Source organism: Arvicanthis niloticus, chromosome 1, assembly GCF_011762505.2.
Source record: "Arvicanthis niloticus isolate mArvNil1 chromosome 1, mArvNil1.pat.X, whole genome shotgun sequence".
In the NCBI taxonomy this organism is placed as follows: domain Eukaryota; kingdom Metazoa; phylum Chordata; class Mammalia; order Rodentia; family Muridae; genus Arvicanthis; species Arvicanthis niloticus.
In genome coordinates, this window is record NC_047658.1 from 55,411,298 (window position 1) to 55,432,416 (window position 21,119).

The 21,119-nt window shown below is 44.1% G+C and overlaps 1 protein-coding gene across 1 annotated transcript; it reads left to right on the forward strand.

The window, feature by feature from the left end:
• Positions 1 to 5,568: 5,568 nt before the first annotated feature.
• Mesd (mesoderm development LRP chaperone) lies at positions 5,569 to 12,663 on the forward strand. Its single transcript, XM_034501801.2, has 3 exons — positions 5,569 to 6,119; positions 9,355 to 9,587; positions 11,358 to 12,663. The coding sequence occupies exons 1-3, from the start codon at positions 5,934 to 5,936 to the stop codon at positions 11,611 to 11,613; spliced, it is 675 nt and encodes a 224-aa protein (XP_034357692.1). The 5' UTR covers positions 5,569 to 5,933; the 3' UTR covers positions 11,614 to 12,663.
• The last annotated feature ends 8,456 nt before the right edge of the window (positions 12,664 to 21,119 follow it).

The window sequence follows — 21,119 nt, forward strand, 5'->3', positions numbered from 1 at the left end:
CAAAAAAAAAAAAAAAAAAAAAAAAAAAAAAAAATGCCCTTGCAAATTCTCTAGATTCTAGGTGAACCAACTGTCTCTGCTAACTAAAGCCAGTAAAACTAATGGCTCTCTTAACAAAAAGTGATTCTGTCAAAATACTCCTTTGTATTTTTCTACAAGGGAAAAGCAGATCAGACTCCTTCCATAGTAACCCAGGAATAGCAGTTAGTCCTAAAGAATAGTTTCCTTAACTCTAAGAGCCTAAGAGAGGGCCCAGTAAGATGGTTCAGCAGTCAAAGGTGCATACTCTTCCTAAACTGATTAATTATCTACTATGTGCCAGCCCTCGTTCAAGGCGCTGAGCTTACATAATAGATTGTAATAGGCGGCCTCTGCCTATGAAGATTAGAGTCCAGGAAGGGCAGGTTCACAAACAAGTGCTCCCAGTTACTGTTTGTTCAGTGAAAGCACAGGACAAAATGGACAGCACATCAAGTACTGCATACTAAGTTTTTGGTCAAGATGGGCAGACTTAGGCGTTCTGATCAGTACTAAGGAGGGAAGTTGAGGTGACCTGCAAGCCAAAGCAGTGGAAACCAAATCTAAGATTCCTTGTACCTTGCTATAACTGCTGGATAGGTGGGGGGCTGGGAGGCAATGGTGAGGGAGGACTGTGCCCAGTACCATCCACCTTCAGAAATGTTTCATCTTCCCTGACACTGTACCTGTGAAATAGCATCTCTTCATTCTCCTAGTCTCTGGCCATCACCAACTTCATCCATGAACTTGATTATTTGAAGTAGTCTGTTCTTTGTGCCTTTCATTAAGCTTAATATCATTAAGGTTAATTAGTGTTATAGTGTATCAGAATGTCCATTTTATGGGAAATAATATTAACTTGTATGTACTTTGGACATTCATACCGAAGTTTCATGATACACCCCCAAAATTTGTGTACTAGCAACCAAGCTGTCTGTGGTATACAGTGCCACCCAGTGGTTGGTAAGCAGCAGTCTTGGCCATATCTTAACTTTGGACCAGTGTTTCTTGGTTTTATGTTTGTGCTCACAGGTGGGCAGTGATCTCAGGTGATCTTTCTTACGTATTTGCAGTCATCATGGTTCTTGTTCTTTTGAGTATCAGTCTTGACCAGGCGTGGTGTCACACACTTAGCACTTGGGAGGTAGAGGCAGCAGGATCAGGAGTTCGAGATCATCTGCCAGCTATGTAAGGAGTTCAAAGCAAACCTGGGCTAGGTGAGACCTGGCCTAACAACAATAGCAACAACAAATAACACCTCTCCTGGAGAAGAACAGTTTACAACTGAAGGATGTGGTCCCATCCTTTTTTTCATCACTGTTGATACATAAAAGCTCCTTATTGGCTAGGGTACAGAATTACCATGGAATAGACCACCCTTCTTACTTGGTGAATTCTCTAGCCCCCTGGCACACCGTGATTTTTCCTGTCCAGTAACACACTTGGGGAAAGACTTTGGTCTTTAGTTTCTCATCTTCTCTGTTGCTTCTGTAGTGAGCAAGGAAGCTGTGCACAGGCCCAGTGAATGCCTGATCATTAAGCTTCTAATATCTAGGAGAGTGGGATTTCCTCCAATTGTTTCCCAGGGTATCCTACTATGTTACTATTGCTATAAGCCTTACTGGTACCATGGTAAGGCTGCTTTCACAGGCTAATAATTTCATAGCCTATTCTACCAGCCAGTGGGAAAAAAGATGAATTCCAGGATTTAGGGACCATAGGCAGCTAAGACTAATCATTCCTGGCCAGGATACCTGGTGGTCAGTTATAGATAACTCTGTTATCTATATTGTTGCTCTGTTATCTATATCTATGTTTCTGCCTCACATGGAGCTTCTCTAGACCTTTAGACACACTTGGGTATGTCTGTCCCTCATTTCTACTATGCTGTCCGCAGAACCTAGCTGAGGTCATTGCCATGCTGTTTGGGACTACTGGCTTAGCTCCCTCCACAATTCTGTTAACCTGTGAAGAACAGAGGCAGTATCTATTTTCCCCTACATCTGATTGCCTTGCATAATCACAAGACAGTGTTAATAGCATTCATTTGTCAGACCTTCACACAATTCAGTCCTTAAAGGGTTAACGTTTGTTTCCCACTGGGTCCTAGGCCTCACTGGTGATGGTGTCATTCAGGTTTTGGATGTTGCTCATGCAAAGTTTCAGGTAGTACTAGAAGGTGTTGCTCTCACTCCTTAGCTGTGGAGAACATAGGCCAGCATGAATGAAGGCCCATGCTTTCTTTTTTTTTTTTTTTAAGATTTATTTATTTATTTTATGTATATAAGTACACCATTGCTCTCTTCAGACACACCAGAAGAGGGCATCAGACCCCATTGCAGATGGTTGTGAGCCACCATGTGGTTGCTGGGAATTGAACTCAGGGCGTCTAGAAGAGCAGTCAGTGCTCTTAACCACTGAGCCATCTCTCCAGCCCAAGGCCCATGCTTTCATTAAACTTAGGATGCACTTGGGATGAGTATTTAACCCAGAGCCTGGCCTCTCGTTCAGGCACTGAACACAATTTTACATCCGGCCCCTCTTCTCTAGCTCTATACTGCACTGCCTCAGACCTGGTTCAGATTCCAGGACTATCTGAGTTCTCCTGGCTCTAAACTTTGAAACAATTTTCTATATGGCCACTAGTATTACTATGCTATAAGCCTCACTGGTGCCATGGTAGAAGACAGACATCAGAGAAAAAAGTGTCCTGGATTCCTGGGTCCGTATTTTTGTCCCATGGCTATACCATGTATTTGAACACAGCTAAATGATTCCAAAATGAAAACAAACACAATGGGCAGGATCTGGGGAGATAGCTCAGTGGGTAAAGCACTTACTGAGCAAGCATGGGGACCAAAGTTTAGATTTCTGGAATCTATATAAAGCTGAGTGGGCCAGCCCTCAAGGAGACAGAAAAGGGAATCCCTGTAGTAAACTAGTTAGCCAGATTAGTAGAAATGGTAAATTCGAGGTTTAAAGAAAATAACTGGCTTCATTGTATTAGTAAGTGGAAATCAATGAAGAAGAGAGAGAGAGAGAGAGAGAGAGAGAGAGAGAGAGAGAGAGAGAAGAAGAAGAAGAAGAAGAAGAAGAAGAAGAAGAAGAAGAAGAAGAAGAAGAAGAAGATGATGATGATGATGATGGTGGTACAGACATTTACCATGGCATCATGATCCCTTTAGCTTCTGACCTGGAATCTGTAGAATGTACTGTAGATGGCTCCCTCTGCTATTGCAAACCCTCCTATATGATATCAAGGACTTCAGATTCACTTTCCTCTCAATGTCTCAATTGCTGAACAGTGAGTTGTTAGGCAAATAAGGTCCATCAGGGTTCCAAAACACCAAAATATACTTAATGTTGAAAATGTAGTAGCTTCAGATATTTTCAGATCAGTGGAGTAGGAGCCAGATGGGTTTCCTCCTCAGATGACAGTCAGTAGCTCTGGAACTTCTGACTTGTTTTAACAATTGTGGTACAATACTAAAAAAAAAAAAAAAAAAAACTTTATTTTCTGTAACTAGGTATTTTGGGCCAAGAAAACCAGTATTTTTTTTTAAACCTTACCTTGGCAGTTGGCAGAATAAATGACCAGGGTGACCCCGCCCTGTAGAGCACATGATCTGCCACAGCTGTGCATGGTTTTTAGCATGACTGTGCCAGGACAGAGCTCCAAGCCACTGGGTGGAGCAATGTACCCCTGGGAGAAGGCTCATGACATTTCCCCTATGATTTCAGAAAAGAAAAAAGTTTCTTTTTTTTTTTTCCTTTTATGAGTTGTTTCTGCACAATGTCAATAGAAAATGGCCTTGTGTTTATTCATATTCATGCGTGAATATGGAAAAAAATCAGCCACTTTACTACAGTGGGGATAAATGCACACCGAATTTGACCTTAGAGTGGAGGTCAATAAGGCACACGTTGCTAGTTAGCTCTTTTCTTAACCTCTGCTTTATGCTTTTCCCAACAAACCTAAGTTTATTTGACATGGTAGCAAATACAGCTAAATGATTACTCCCCAGCCCCTCTCAGAGAGGTAGCTCAGAGAGACCAGAAATGCTGTGCACAATCCGAATAGGATGCTCTCCCTTCAGCTTGGCTTACTTCTCATTTCCGTTGATTGGAATGTCATGTGATGGCTGGAGTCATCCTGGAACTTTTGATGACCTTGAGGATGGAAACTCCAGACCTGTGTGATGAGGCTATGGATAACCCAGGACACTCTTAGACTCAATTTCCACCTACTTCTGTGAAAAAAGTATCAGTCATAAGAAAGACTTGCACTTAAACATTTTATAAAGGATTTTCACTATATGGAACCTATTGATCATATCCATCCAAAGCATAGAACAAATACAGGGCAAATAGTAATAACGACCATGAGTAGAGAAAACAAAAAACACTGGCATAGTAGTGAAGAATGCTATATACTGGTAGTGGTAGCACACGCCTTCAGTCCAGCACTTGGCAGGCAGAGTCAGGCAGATCTCTGAGTTCTTGGTCAGCTTGGTCTACAGAGTGAGTTCCAGGTTAGCCAAAGAAATCCAGTCTTGAAAAACCAACCAACCAAACAAGACAAAAAACACCCCCCAAAACAACAAAAACTATACATTAGAGAGATGAAGCACTCAGCAGCCCCAGTATGCTTAGTAATTAATACAGTATGCTGAAGTAAACATTGAAACCAGTTCTTGAAATACTTTCACATTTGTAAATATAGAAAGGAATTGTACGCAGTATGTGGCACCTTGGGGTTAGTACTTAAACTATATTGTTCTAATTTTTCCAACTACACCAAGGTTTCGTGTCTTACTATATAATTTGAAATTTTAAAGATATCAGATCTGCCACTTAAAGCTTAGGAAACTTTAAAGTATCTCTGATCCCAAGTATTTTATTTCTGAAAAGCTTAGTGGTCAAAATCTTGTAAAACAGAAAACAAGAGAATGGAACTATTTTAAACAATAAAAGTGGTAATCAATGAAATGATTTTTTTTCAGTTTAATTGACAGTGATATTGAAAGACTGGTGGGTTGAAAATCATCTGTGGAGCAGAATAACAGTGGATCCCATATTTACAGCCTTCAAGAAAAGTTGCCCTAGCTGTTCTTAGCTTTTTAGAGGGTGGTTTGTTCTGGCAGGAAATTACTAGGGAGCTTGGTTGAATGTCCACACCCTGAAAAGGGCCTCAGGGTCAAGGCAGTTTGCATATCTTCCATTCTCATTCATTTAATAGGCTTCGTGGACTCTGTCAGTTTATGCAGGCCCTGAGGGAACGTTTGGACCAAGCTAGTGAATGAGAGACAAAAGGGCTGACTTCTAACAAAACCCCAAAACAGCGGAAAAAGCAGTCTGGCAGGACCCAGCTAGAGTAGATTGCTTGGCCAGATCGAGGGGAGGAGCTCTCGGGGCGGAGCCTGGCAAGGGGCGGGATCAGGGGGAGGAACCCTTGGTGCCCGGCCAGGTGAGGTCCCAGAGCTATGGGGCGGAGTCTCGTAGGGAGGCGGGACACTAGGAGCGGAGCCAGGAAACCGTAGCTGAGGGGCGGAGTCAAGTGGTGAAAAGCTCGATGATGGGAGGAGCCTGAGGTTGGAAGCCCCAAGGGAAGGCAGTTGTGGGGTGGAGCCAAGGGGAGGGGCGGAGCTACCGGATGAAATCAGGACCGGAGGAACCGGGACGAGGCGGGGTGCGGTAGGCTGCGGAGGCCTGAGAGGCGGAGCCATTAGGACTTGAGTCCGCGAGGGTGGGACGGGGTCGAGTTCTGGGTTTAGTTCTGCACAGAACACGCTAGGGACTGGCTCGGAAGGCAGGGGGTGTGGTGGAGGCGAGGCCTTGGTGCGGAGACTCCGCACGCTGTCTGCGCAGGCTCAGTGTACGTGACGCTGGGCAGTCCGTTTCGCTGTGCGGCTAACATGGCTGCCTCCAGGTGGCTGCGCGCGGTTCTGCTGTTTCTCTGTGCCTCGGACCTTCTGCTGCTCTCTCCTCCTGAAGCCTACGCGGCCGATACTCCCGGCGAGGCCACCCCACCTCCACGGAAAAAGAAGGACATCCGCGATTACAACGATGCCGACATGGCGCGACTTCTGGAGCAATGGGAGGTCTGTGTCGCCCGCATACTCCTGAGCATCTCCCCATACAGATAGATCCCTTTTCTCTAACCCTTACCCTCTTGGACTTCTGTCCCCTGATCCCTCTTCCCTGCCCTCTTAGGGTCCTTGTTGAAATGTCTCCCAGTACCCGTTGGTCTCCCGCGTTTCCCTTCATTTCACCACGGCTCAGGCCTCTTGCCCAGTGTCCTCTACAACCATGGCTTCTCCACAACCATGGGTCCACTCCAGTCAGGACTTGGACTCTCACCAGTCAAGCCCTGCTCTCCTTGCTGTGTCGCGGTGGTCTCTACATTGATCTTGGTGATCAGTGAGCCGTAAACATGGAGCGAGCGCTCCTAAAGAACGTTCTCTTCTTCCCCTTCCTGTTCTGGAGTTAATGTGTTGTAAAGGTGGTCTCTCAACTTTTTCTTTTTTTTAAGCTTTGATAGAGATTCTTCCAAATATAGAAGGTTTCCGACTTCTTTTGATGTATGTTTCTGCTGGGACTTTTGTAATTTCGTGGGTGGATTTATTTTAATGGTAGAGGGAGCTAAGGCATTTCATATGGAACTCAGGTTTTTCACGGATGGGAAGGTAGTGAACTTGTTTTGTGAGAGGCCGAATTCTGATCTGTTACTTGATTGCATTTGCGGTGTGCAAAAGGTTCTAATTCCTGATCAAAAGTACACTGTAGCCCTTGATTGTACTGTCGTATTTGATTTGCGAAGCTCATGGAAAGGAATCACACACATACAGCTGTACTCACTATAACGTTGGGCAGGTTGTCTCTTTCTGCAAGAGAACTTTCAGGGTTTGTTTCCAATGCTGTTTTAACTTGTAGCTAACTGTGTACTGTTGGAAAGGGGTAAAGACTTTTGGGCATAAGTTTAAAATATCCACCTGCTGGACTTGACTTGAAAAGGGGGGATTCCTGTTTTCATGCTGTCTGTACCCAACAAGAGAATTGGAGCAGTGAGTGGGGCCATGGTAGTGCATGGTTGTAATTCCAGCACTTAAGAGACTAGCGGAGGAGGCTAGCCTTAGTTAAACCTGGGCTACATAGTAAATTTCAAACTAGTTTGTGAGACCCCAAAAAAGAAAATTTAGAGTAGATTTGAGTGGGTATGACTGAATCCCCTATTCTTTTCTCAATTCCAGACTGTCTTTTTTTGGACTTTAGTAAATAATGCCTTTTAATCTGCCAAAATGAGAACCTTACCGTGTGAGAAGCCTAGCCATGAACAATGCTCAGACCCCGAAGAAGAGAAGGTTGCAGAAATGAGCATCTGTCAGAACAAGTGGGAAGGAAATAACCATAGTAAACAGAAACAAAAATGGTTGGCTCTTATAAAGAGAAAGTGTGGAAATGTCAGAAGGTTTCAGGGAGAAGGTTTGATTTTAGACAGGCTAGGAGAGTGTGCTAGAAGACAGTTAGAGAGACATGGATACATGGGTACGTGATACAGAGACCAACAGATTAACATTCCATGCATTTAATACACATAAACTTGTGACTTGGGTCTAGGAGAGATCTGTGTGCCTCAGCATGCCTGTGAGGGTCAGACAACAAGTTGGGTGTCAGTGGTCATTTCTTTTCTTCCACCTTGTGGGCCCTGGATGTTAAACTCAGGTCATCATGTGTGCCAAGGCAAGCACCTTGGCCACCGAGCCAACTTACCAGCCCTGCAGGGATGTTTGTCTGCTTGTTGTGTACATTATTTCCATTTATTAGTTGTTTTATTAGTTATTCTATTTATTAGCTATTTATTGATATTCTTTTTTCTTTATGTCAGTATGGACTTGGAGAATTATAAATCCTCATTATTATTTTAACGTTCATAATATTCCTGATTTGGTCTTTGAACTGCTTCAGGTTGGCATCTATGTCATTCTGACGTGTTATATGAGCATTTCTTTCTGAGGCAAAAAAGATATTTAAGGCTTCACCTTTTGTTTTTCATACAGTGATTAGGCTTTTCTTCAAGAAACCCATGTCTTAATATTTTTATCTATCCACTCATCCCGGTACCTACCAAGTCAGTCTGCCTACAATTCCAGTCTGCAACCACAAGGGGCTCTCTTCCTGCTTCCATGTCGTATTGTCCCCCAAGTGAAGGATCTACTATAGTCACCCTTAGGTTTCTACACTTTTGCTCCTTCCTAGACTTCACAGAAGGTGTTTTCAGAATTGCCAGAACACACCACTACATAGAAGAGGCCTAACACCTGGGGTTGAACATTTGCGTGCAGTGACTTGTGGTTGTTAAGGATGCAACATGAGGAATTTGTTTTTCCTCTGCTGAGAGCAAGGACCCAGGACCTCTAGGGGTTGCTAGAAATGCACTGTAACTGAGAACCTACACTTTATTGAAATACAGAACTGAGTGAGTCCTGGGATTGCAGACCATCACACCAGAAGGTTTCTTCATGTTCTTTTTCAGTCAGACCTATCTCACATCCTCCCAGAAGCAATCAGTATTCTAATTCCTGTCACCCCACATTAGTTTTACCTGTTCTTGATACCTTAAATAAATGGGATTGTATAATACGTCTTTCTTTTATGCCTGTCATCTGTTATTTTAAAAAAAGAAAATTGTCTTAGTGGTGTTGGAGATATGCCTCAAGGTCTCACACATACTGGGCATGTGCTCTGCCACTAAGCTATATCCCCAGGTGGTTTTGTAGCTAAGATCCTGCTAAATTGCTTAAGTTGGCCTTGAATTCTCTTTCTCCTTGAGATTACTTGGAGTCACTGAGAGTGCAGACCTCAGCCATTATACCTGTATTTGAGATCTGTTGTATGCGTATTTGATTTTCTTTTTTTGTTTGTTTGTTTGGGTTTTGTTTTGGTTTGGTTTTTTCGAGACAGGGTTTCTCTGTGTAGCCCTGGCTGTCCTGGAACTCACTCTGTAGACCAGGCTGGCCTCGAACTCAGAAATCCGCCTGCCTCTGCCTCCCAAGTGCTGGGATTACAGGCATGCGCCACCACCGCCCGGCTGTGTATTTGATTTTCATTGCTAGGTAGCATCTATAACCACACCAGAATGTGCCTGTTTTATAATCTAAATTGAGAATAAAAGCATTGTAGAAACCTATGTGACACAGGATCCCTAAGTATTCTCAAGGGGGATATCTTGTGTAGTGGTTTGGTGGTGTGTTCCTGCTTCTGACATCCTGGGCAGAGTCTGTACAAGTGCAAAGAGCATCTCTGATAACAGGTTAATGCTTGCCTCCCTCTTGACAGAAAGATGATGACATAGAAGAAGGAGACCTTCCAGAACACAAGAGACCCTCAGCACCTATCGACTTCTCAAAGCTAGACCCAGGGAAACCTGAGAGCATCTTGAAAATGACAAAGAAAGGGAAGACTCTGATGATGTTTGTCACCATCTCAGGGAACCCCACTGAGAAGGAGACAGAGGAAATCACTAGCCTGTGGCAGGGTAGCCTGTTCAACGCCAACTATGATGTTCAGAGGTAAAGACCCCAAGCTATGCTAGGTCATTTTTGTGGGAATTTGGGGTTTACATTTGATTTTTGTTTTGTTTTTGTTTGTTTGTTTGTTTTTCAAGACAGGGTTTCTTTGTGTAGCCCTGGATGTCCTGGAACTCACTCTGTAGACCAGGCTGGCCTTGAACTCAGAAATCCGCCTGCTTCTGCCTCCCAAGTGCTGGGATTAAAGGCGTGCGCCACCACTACCCGGCCGACTTTTTTTTTTTTTTAAGATAGGATTTTTAGCTGTAGCTTTGGCCATTTAGTCTAGCTGGCCTCACTCCTCACACTCAAAAATATCTTCTTGTTTAGCACTGGGATTAATCTTTGTGCCACCTCACCTGGATGTGTGCTGGGGACTTTTCTGGGGCTGAAGCAGGCGTCTCTTTTTGGTAGTCTTCCCGCAGGCCTTGGACCTTTCCTGTATATGAGTTCTTTTATTTAAGTTTTTTCTTGAAACACTGGTTTGTTTTTTGACCAAACTCAGTACTTGGAAATTTGGTTTGTCTTTGTCTCTTTAACTTCTGCTTCATCAGAATAAACATTGTATTGCTTAGTCTCTTTGAAGGATGAATGAGTTACAGCTCCTCAGTTTATGGTGTAGCTATGTTGCCATACGTTGTTACAGGTGGTTAATAACTGATGTGAACAAGTCTGTTTTCAAAGACCATATGATCTTAAATTTTGAAATCTTAAAATGTGAAAGATTCTATATATTTTATACAGTATATTTTTAATCATATTCACCACCCTATACCACCTCCTCCTCCTTTTCACCCTCACCTCCCTACCCACCCAACAGAGGTTCCTTTTTTTAGAGCCTACTTTTTCTGTTTAACAATAGTTCCAAAATTTCAAGTCTTCAGATATCTTAATGGAGGAAGTAAGGAAATGGTAAGAAAGAGGGGCAGCATCGTGCCTTCTGTGACTCGATGAGCTGTCTTGGTGAGGACTGCTGTCTGATGGTCTGTGCTGAAGAGAACAAATGTGCTGTGCTCAGGAACAGGGCCTCATGCCTTCTGGGCATGCGTTTATGTGTCACCCAGACCCATGCTGTTGCTCTCTTCTTCCGGGGCACTAGTGTATGGGGATAGGCTGAGCTGCTTGTTTCTAACCTTGGCTAGGATTTCTGTCTGCTTCCCAGGTATCTTTGTGGGCCCCTGAGGAGGAGTCTTGTAGGACTTGCTCCATGCTAGTGGCTTTTAGCTTTCTTATCAAAAGCCTTTTGTCCAATGAAACCAGTTTGAGACTTCAGAACATAAAAAAAAAAATGGCTGAGCATAGTGAGTGGCATATGCCTGTAATCTCAGCACTTGGGAGACGAAGTCAGGAGGATCTGAAGTTGAAGATCATCCTCATATGAAGTCATACTGAGCTATGTGGGAACATTTATCAGGAAAGAAATAAACAAACAAAAACCATAAAATATAGATGGAAGTGTTAAAGATAAGCATGGAGATTCTCCCCTCCGCAGCATACCTGTGTCCCTTGCAGCTCCCTAAGGAGTTTGCCTTTTATAATCTCTTCACAGCATCACTTATGGATGCTTCAGGACCATCAAGCATCTGCTGCTTCTGTCTTGATCTAAGCAGGATGCTTGTTTAGAGCTCAGTGAACATTAAAGTCAGCAGCCACTTGGCCCAAGGCAGAACAGTATAGTGTTTGCATTTAGATGGAATTGAAATATAGGCACCCCAGCCTTCTCTGATCCCAGGCACCTCACTTATGTTGCTAACTGGTGGCTTCTCTATCTAGGTTCATCGTGGGAAACGACCGTGCTATCTTCATGCTCCGGGATGGGAGCTATGCCTGGGAGATCAAGGACTTTTTGGTCAATCAAGACAGGTGTGCTGAAGTCACTCTAGAGGGACAGATGTACCCTGGCAAAGGGGGAGGAAGCAAGGAGAAAAACAAAACAAAGCCAGAGAAGGGTAAAAAGAAGGAGGGAGATCCCAAACCACGGGCGTCCAAGGAAGACAATCGAGCTGGGAGCAGGAAAGAAGACCTCTAGCAGGTGGCAAGCTTCCCCCCTTGCAGACTGGTGGGGCAGGTGGGTGCAGGAAACTGCATAACAGATGACATTCTCATGTCCTCTAGAAAGAGTCTGTGTGTGACCCTCTGGTCAGTATCACAGTTACTGTATAAAAGGCTTCACATGTGAAGGCAGGATTTATGATTGGTAGTGGACTGGCAAGTCATGCTTACTGTGGCATCACCTGACTTGGAAACTTGATAGCTGTTTTGTACCTCGTACATCTTGTGAGTCCTTGACACCCGCAGAGTACCACTCCCTCTTCACTGCACCTGCTGTGGTCCATGGCCTGTTGTGTCTGTGTGTTACAAGCTCAAGTCAGAGAAGCCTCGAGAACCTTTGGCTTGACTGAGGCAGGCAGTGATCATTCAGTGAGTGAAGATAAGTGTGCCGTATGAGCAGTGCTGCACGCCCAGCATCTGGACAGCAAACTCATGCAGAATGTGCAGATTCACAAGACAGTGCCATCCAGAAGTCCTAAGGAGTCATTTCACATGGCTCTCCTCCTCCTCGTCAGTTCAGGGGATCCTTTGTCTCCCAGTCTTCCTGTGGTGGTAGAGGGAATGCTGTTGCGCCCCATGTGAGAAAAGAAGGGTGCTGCAGCTGAGGGCTCATGGTCTCCATAGCCCGACAGCTGTGAGTTGGTGAGGAGGGACCAGCAGAGTCTTCGTAGGAGTGGACTCTCATCTATAGTATTTCTAAGTGGTTTTCTTTGATAAAGTGCCTAAACTTGTGCTTTTGTATGGTACTCTCATGATGTGCTACTGTTCACATCTGCTTTTGCTGTTCATACGTTGAAGCTTATCTAAAAGAACATTTCTATGAGGATGCCATTTTTAAGAACTTACATTCTTTAAACCTCAGTTGTGGTTTTAAATTCAAAATGGTACATGCATACATACCCGGCTAGGAAGTGTCACTGTTAGAGTGTCACAGTGTGAAGAATTGCCCTACCCTGCTGCCAGTACGTTGTCCCAGTGAAGCTACTGTTGATCATTGGTTTTTCAAAAATAAAGTACGTTTACCGGCTTCCAGTGATGGGTATATTCTGTCCCCAGGTTGGTTTCCATTCATGTTTCTCTTAGTGAGCCACACCTCCCTCCCCTGCTCAGGGTGTCCTGAACACAACCTGCTGAGCCTCTTCAGAAAGAAGTTTTTCTTGGTCCTCACACATTGTGTGACTTTAGATCATCTCCTGTCCTGTTTGAGGGTGCTGCCAATCCAGGAGAAGCGGGGACAGGGCACCCATCCTTTTGGTATCTATGGGCCCAGTAAATCTGAAACAAGCCCAGTTTCTACGGGGTTTTCTGTTTTCACATGGGGCGGTTGACAGGCTACTGCCATGTCCAGCCATGATGCTCTTGTCTCATGACTGCTGTTTCCTTCGAGAAGCCTTCATGTTGCTGACACAGGACTGTCGTGGCTCTCAGTGTGGTGTGCAGCCACTGCACCACAGTTCATGCATCATCTGTGATGTAGTTGGCACTAGTGGGTGCCAAGGACAGTGCAGACATGGCGGGAGTGACAAATGGCCTGCAGTGTTAAACGGGGAGAGTGGAAGAAATGTGGACTGCAGGGAGCTGAGAGGGCAGACTCTTTGCCTTGTTGGGACAGTCAGGGTCATTCCTTTACAAAGGCCCTGAGGCTGGCTAGCGATAGTAGAGAGGAGGTCCCAAAGCCACTGAGGAGTCTGGCCTGGGGAGTGAAGACTCCAGGCGACTGTTGAAATTTTGAGTGCCTGAGAGGTTTTGCATAGTACTGACTGACAGACAGAAGAGCTTCTCAGGCTTAGGCTTGTAGTCTCCCTGGTTTACAGTCAGGGAGGCTTGAGTCAGCCTCGTTCGTTCATGCTTGCTGCTGCTGCTGATTTCTTGCTGTGTATTCCGAGCTGTGATGAACAGATTTTCCTCTCCAACACTTACTTGCTATTAGAAACTAAATTAGCGCATGAAGACTCCTTTTATTACAAGTCAAGGGTTTGAAATCTAAATGGATCTAATTATTTTCCTGATTTTTCACAATACCTAAACTGCCTAGTATTCTCACATTCCTTCAAGTTCTTGGGTTCAAGTTTCTAAAGCACTAGAAGCCAGGAGGCCTACTGGTGCTTTTATGAGTCAAATCAAGTAGAATTAAAATATACTGAAGTCATTTGTACCCAAACTACAGATTTCTTATAGTGATACCAAGGAGGAAAAACAGGTGTGGTGCTGCATGCTATAGTCCCAGTGTTTAGGAAGGAGAGGTGGGAAGATCAAGGGTTTAGTTTACAGCCAGCCAGGCTAGGTTACATAGTTTCAGGGTAGCCTCAGCTACATTGGAAACTCACTCTCCCTCGCCACCCCCCAAGGTGGCAAAACAAAAAGGACTAAATGCAAAAAGAAACTAGTCACAATTCTTGGTGTATGGTCTTAAGAGGAGTTCTCTCAGCCTCTTACATAAAATTACCTGTAGGAGACTCTGGCCAACACTGCCATCATTGCATTGTATTCTTGTGTTCTCAGGGGAGCCGGCCTCTGTTACAGCAACTGCAGGGGCATCTGGACAGCACAACTGCTTCAGTCCAGTGTTCCCTGAACTGAAGTGAGGACAGTCTGCTCCTTGGCCAGCCATCTGTCCATGGGGAGAGCCACCTTAGTGCTTCAGAAAGCTCCTATACTAGAAATTGATCCTGGCATTGGTCAGTTATTAGTGTTTCTGAACAGACCCCCATGCAAGCCCCCTGTCTGAATTTTCTAGGGAATTCCAAAGGACATCTAAAAAATTTGGGGGTGGGGAGAGCTGTGTTAAGTCTTTGGCTGGGTCTGCTGATGTTTCTGAAAGATGCTTCAATGTAGCTCCCCCCCCCCCAATTATATACCTCTAAAAGTGTTTTAACACCCAAGCTTACATGTAAGCCCAACACTGAGGAAGCAGAAGCAAGATCAGAAATTGCGGGTCAGATTGTATTACAGAAGACGCTCCAAATGAGACGAAATAAGCAAAACACTACCATTGACAACAACAAAACAACCAGTGACCTAGGCCAACCTCTGGATGTTAGTTTTTATTTTGGCTTGGAACTCACTATGAAGACCAGGCTGGCCACACTGGAGAGCCACCTACCTCTGTCTCCTGAGTATTGGGATTAAAAGGAAGCCCACCTTTACCCTGCCCCTCTGGACACTTTCATATACAATATTTTGGTGAACTTTTTACATTTGAAGGGTAAGTTGCAGTATAATTGTTAAAATTTAACTTTTCGTACGTAGTACTAAATAGCTGCTCCTACTGGTTCTGTCACACGAGGCTTCCCAACAGTAGACCCCTGATCCTTGACAGCCTTCCATCACATGTAGCATTCTGAACAATTTAAAAACAAAGTCTCTTTAAAAGAAAAAAATATTTATCTTTATTCTATGTGTATGAGTGTTTTACCTGCATATATGTCTGCAGTGTTAGATGAGGCCAGAAGGCATCAGACCCCCCTAGAACAGTGCTTCTCAGTATATAGGTCATGCCCCCTTTGGGTGGGTTGAATGACTCTTTGACAAGTGTCTTACTCATAAGCCACATTTTTAGTGAATTTGTCTGTCTAGTGGGCTAAGAAATTTGTATAGCATCTTTAGACTATCAACCACAAGATGTGTTAGCCTTATTAACTAGGTAAGTATGTTTTAGGACTACCTTCATCCTTGAGCTCTCTGGTATGACAGCTCTGTTGTAGTTTTTAGTGTTTTTATTGCTTTTGTCTGTATGCATGCACACACATGCACTCTGGAGAAGTGTGAATTAGCCACTTGTCAAGGTCAACATTGACCAAGCCAGCTCAGTCAGTCAACTGGGTCTCAAGCGAGGGAGCAAGGATTAAAAAGAAAAAAAAAAAAACAATTAGACAAAACTATAACATGACTCCAGGCAGTGCCAAGGCTAAAGTGGGTTTATTTCCCCGCCCCTCCCCCCCCCCCCCCCCCCCCCCCCCCCGCTTTTATACCATTTTAAGTACATGCAAAAAATAAGGTGAGTTCTAGGTTAAAGAACAAACAAGGCAATAAACAGTCAAGGAACAAATAGTCAAGGAACAAATAAGGCAATAAACAAAGTCTTGTGATGACTCTTTCCAGGGACTTATCAGGATGACCAAGATAAAAGGATTGGCACATTTTGCCACGAGTTTGCCTTGAACTTTGTATTAGCCCAAATGTAAACATTCTTATCTGAGCTTACTTCCCTGTCCTAGCCCAAAGTCAAATCCCTGCCTGAGCTTACTTGTCCTGACCCAATGTCAAATTTCTGCTAAGTTTCTAGAAGTGGCCCCAAAAGCTCTCCACAGAACATATACTTGTTAGCATTTTAATGCTGAAGCAAAATGACAGAGAGAACTAGTTTAAAGAGAGGTTAATGTTGCCTCACAGTTTTTAATCTATGGTTGCTTTGATCAGTGTTCCTGGGCCTATGGTCAGGCAGATTGGAGACAGAGGAAGAATGGGGATTCAGAACTACACTTCACAGGTGCCTCAGTGACAGCCCCCTTCCAGAGCTGCCTCCTGAAGGCACTGTAGGCTCTGCCTGAGGTTTCTCTATACACAGTGGCTATAGGGCAGACACTTATTAGCATATCAAATGCCATTGATGAAGGTAGGCCCTCATGGACCATCACCTATCCAAAGCCTGTCTGCTAAGACTAAATTCTTAACACCTGAGCCTTCACAGAACACACTGCTATTCACATCTTAAGGAATTTGTGGGTGTCTTCCTGTCTCTCCTGTTGCTGTCTAACACTGGGGGAGGGGGTGTTCTGTGAGATAGCTCAGTGAGTGAAGTGCTTACTGTGCAAGCCCAGGGGCCTGTGTTGGATCCCCAGAGCATATATGCAATGAAAGCAGAGTAAGGATTCCCAGAGTCAGCCTCTGATTTCCACACACACCACGGCATGTGTGCCCTGCCTTGCCATCACACACAGTTAATAAAGTTCATTTAAAAATCCTTTCTGTGTACACTCATGAGGCATATAAGACTGGTCACCCTCTGTGAGCATTATGTCAACCTTTTAAGTCCGTTACAATGTGGGGCGTATGACTTCTTTAGCATTCACACTCTACCCCTTTGGTGTCTGAGACTACCCTATTTGTTACCCCATGGAAGACAGTGGTGTTTCTATTAGGTTCTAGGACGTTTTTCACTTTTACCAGTTTTTTGCATTTGTTTGTTTGTGCAGCATTCATGTAGGCATGCAGGTGTCACAGGTCCTGTGTGGAGGTCAGAGAACAGACAACCTGCTAGAATTGGTTCCCTCTTATTGTGTAGGTCTCAGGGATTGAACTCAGGTCACCAGGCTTGGCTGAAAATGCTTTACATGAGGCCTCTTGCCAGCCCACATTCTTTCTATTATCAACATTCTGTCATTTTTTTTCTAGGAAAATTCTTCATGCTGATTTTTCTTAATCTTGACATATTCAGCTCTCTTTCCTTTGCTAAAAAAATTTGGATAAAACTTACCTTTTATTTGTCAGCCTATCTGTAGTTTTCTGTACAGATTTTGCACATCAAGTTTTTCCTTAGTTTTCAAAGTTTTTTGTTTGTTTGTTTGTTTGCTTTATTTTGTTACTTTGAAACAAGGTTTTTCTATGGAACTCAGGCTGACCTCAAACTCACTATATAGCCCAGACTAAACTCCAACTGAAGATCCTCCTGCCTCAGCCCCTCGAATACTTGGTTTACAAACATGTACTACATATATATTTGAGACAGGAATTTATTCTTTGACCCAGACTAACCTGGAAAGTACTATGTAGTTCAGGCCTCAAATTCACAGTGATCCTCTTACTTTAACTTTCCAAATGGTGGTATTATGACATGACATGCCTGTCTTTGAAATGATTTTTAAATCTCCGTCAGTTTTAAATATCCATCAGTTTTAAATCATATCTTTGAGCTGTTTGATTTAAAAATCTAGTTTTTTATTAAGTTCTTTAACTCAGAAAAACACAAATGAAGACTCCCCATCTTGGCTTATGTTTTTTCCCGATAGAATATTTGTCTGTGTTGAGACTGGGGACATGGCTCAGTTAATAAAGTGCTTGCTAGGGTGCACAGAGGCCTAGAATAAGTCCTCACCATCACATCAACCCAATGTGATGACAACACAGACTTACACTACAAGTACATAGGAGGCAGAGGCAGGAGGATCAGAGGTTTAACGTCATCCTTGACTATATAGAAAGTCTGAGGCCAGCCTAGACTAATGAAGCTTTGTCTATAAAAAAAAATATGTATTTGTAGCTTGCTGTGTTTTTTTTGTTGTCTCATTCCAAAATGTTTGGGTAGAAGCCATGCCTATTTCTTTTCTCTTTCTTTCATTCTTGAATAGACAGCTTTTCCCCCACTTCGAGCCTATGCCAGCCTTCTCGGTTATTTATCCTGGACCGCCCTTCCCTCTGAGCTGGGAAGATGCCATCTAGTGCTAGATGCTGCGTTCTCAAACTGAACAGTGAGAAGAGAAAGATTCAGGGGACATTGAGCTTGGCCTGGTTTGGCAGGTGGCCTTAGCCTCCGTGCTTCCAGGAAGTGGCCTAGACTAGGGTCTTCCTCCCAGGTTGGGGAGAAGCAGCCTGGACTTAAGAGCTTCCCTCCCCTGTAGCTGTGAACCTGGGCCTCTTTGTTGGGAAAGGATGCATGTTCTCTGCTTTACTTATCTGTCTTCCCAGAAAACATTTTCACTTCCACATCCTGCAAAAGTCACGACCTCATAATGTGTGGCTTTTGGGGGTGCAGGTGGGGGCAGGGTGTCTCCGTTGGCAAAATAATTGCAAGCACAAGAACCTGAGTTTGTTCCCTAAAACCTACTTGAAAATGCCAGGTGTGGCATTTGGGAGTCAGAAGCAGGTGGATTTCTGAATTCGAGGCCAGCCTGGTCTACAGAGTGAGTTCCAGGACAGCCAGGGCTACACAGAGAAACCCTGTCTCAAAAAACCAAAAAAGAAAAAAAAAAAAAAAAAGAAAAAGAAAGAAAGAAAAGAAAAGCCAGGTGTGAAGGAATCCATTTGTAATCCCAGCATTGGGGAAGCAGAGACGGGAGACTTCTAGAGTCTCCTTGCCAGTGTAGTCTAAAGTCTAATTGGTGGTGAGTTTCCTGCCAATGAGGGACCCTATCTTCAAGGCAAACTGATAGACAGTATTCCTGAGGATGACACTTCTGGCTTACACACACATGGACATCCACATGGGAAAAAAAATTGTGTGTGTGTGTGTGTGTGTGTGTGTGTTGATGTGGTCAAGACTAAGGCATGGGAAGTACTTGCCTTGGGTTGTCACAAATCCAGTAATCAAAATAAAAACTTAATGCTGAAGTTGGGAAATTAACATTAAAAAGATTTTGATGAGAAAAAAAAATCAACATTTTAATAAAAAACAGTGTCTTAGTTAGGGTTTCTATGGCTACGGTGAAACAACATGATCAAAAGCAAGTTGGGGAGGAAAGGGCTTATATGGCTTACACTTCCACAGCACAGTCTATCACTGAAGGAAGTCAGGACAGGATCTCAAACAGGGCAGGATCCTGAAGGCAAGAGCTGCTGCAGAGGCCAAGGAGGGGTGCTGCTTACTGGCTTGCTCCCCATGTCTTACTTAGGCTGCTTTCTTATAGAACCCAGGACCACCAGCCTGGGGTGGCCCCACCCACAATGGGCTGGGCTGCCCCCCCCCCCCCCAATCAATCACTAGTTAAGAAAATGCTCTACAGATGGATCCAATGGAGGCAGTTTTATTTTTCCTAATAAAATTTTTATTCACTTTATATCCCAATCATAACCCCCTCTCTCTTCTCCTCCCAGTCCATCAAATCCCTTCTCCCCCATTGCCCCTCCCTTTCTCCTCAGAAAAGGGAGCCTCCTCCCCCCTAGGTATCACCCCACCATGGGATATCTAGTCCCAGCAGGACTGAGCACCTCCTCTCCCACCAAGCAGTCTAGGTCAGGGAAAGGCAACCCAATGACAGGGAAAAGAGACTGAGACACCCGCTTCTCCATTTGTTAGAGGATCCACATGAAGACCAAGCTGCACATTTGCTACAATTGTGTAGGGGTTCTAGGTCCAGCTCCTGGTTGGTGGCCCAGGCTCTGTAAACCCCCATTGTCCCAGGTTAGTTGACTCTGTGGGTCTTCTTGTGATGTCCTTTACTCCTCTGACTTGCTCACTTCTATCCCTGCCTCTTCCACAAGATGCCCCGAGCTCTGCCTGATGTCTGGCTATGGGTCTCTGATCTGCCTCCATCTGCTGCTGGATAAAGCCTCTCAGGAGACAGTTGTACTAGTTTCCTGTCTGCCAGCATAGCAGAGTATCATTAATGGTGTCAGGGGTTGGTTCTCTCACTTGGGATGGATCTCAAGTCCAGACAGTCATTGGTTGGCTGTTCCCTCAGTCTCTGCTCCATCTTTATCCATGCACATCTTGTAGTTAAGACAAATTTTGGATTGAAGGTTTTGTGGGTGGATTGGTGCCTGGCTACAGGAGGTGACCACTTCAATATCTATACCCCCTCTGGTAGGAATCTCAGTTAAGATCACCACCACAGACTCCATGTGTTCTCCCAGTCCCAGGCCTCCCAGAGATGCCCTGCATGAATTTCCATTCTCACTCTCATTGCCTCTTAGAGGCATTTTCTTAATTAAGGTTCCTTCCTTTCAGATAACTATAGCTTGTGTCAAGTTGACACAAACAGTTCAGCACAACCAGTGATAGTGAGGCTGTAGTGTCGTGGGTGGGGCTACTCTGCCAGTTTAACCTGCAGTTCTTTAAGCAGATTCTTAAGGAGACTAGAGAGATGGCTTGGTGCAGAAGAGCACTTGCTGCTTTTCCAGAGGATGTAGGTCAATCCCAGCACCCACATGGAGGCTTACAGCCATCGGTAACTTCAATTCTGGGGAGATGACACCCTCTTCTAGCTTTTGTGGACACCAGGCATGCAAGTGGTGCACATACATACATGCAGACAAAACTAAATTACACTAAAATAAACTGAAAAATTAAAAACTATAATTTGTTTTATATATAATACAGTTTACATGGTATTTATTTATTTATTTATTTATCTCTATGACAGGGTTTCTCTGTGTAGCCCTGGCTGTTCTGGAACTGGCTCTGGAGACCAGACTGGCCTTGAACCCAGAGATCCACCTACCTCTGCCTCCCAAATGATGGGGATTAAAAGCATGTGTCACCATGGCCCAGCTACAGTTTACATGTTAAATAACACTATAATAGAATCATTTGACAAAGTTTTAAAGGATTATTATTATTGTTTAAAGTTATATGTATATGTGCATTTGTATGCACATCCCCCAGAGTCCAGGAGACACCAAATACCTCAGAGCTGGAGTTATAGGCAGTTGTGAGCTATCTGGGCTTGGGTGCTAGGAACCCAATGCTGGCCCTCTTCGAGAGCACCGTGTACACTTTCTTTTTTCCTTCTTTCCTTCCCTCCCTCCTTACTTCCTTCTTTCCTTTCT

Coding starts and splice junctions, on each gene's coding strand:
- Mesd (XM_034501801.2), top strand. CDS start 5,934: ATGGCTGCCTCCAGGTGGCTGCGCGCGGTTCTGCTGTTTCTCTGTGCC. Junction 6,120..9,354: donor GACTTCTGGAGCAATGGGAG/GTCTGTGTCGCC, acceptor CCCTCTTGACAG/AAAGATGATGACATAGAAGA. Junction 9,588..11,357: donor GCCAACTATGATGTTCAGAG/GTAAAGACCCCA, acceptor TTCTCTATCTAG/GTTCATCGTGGGAAACGACC.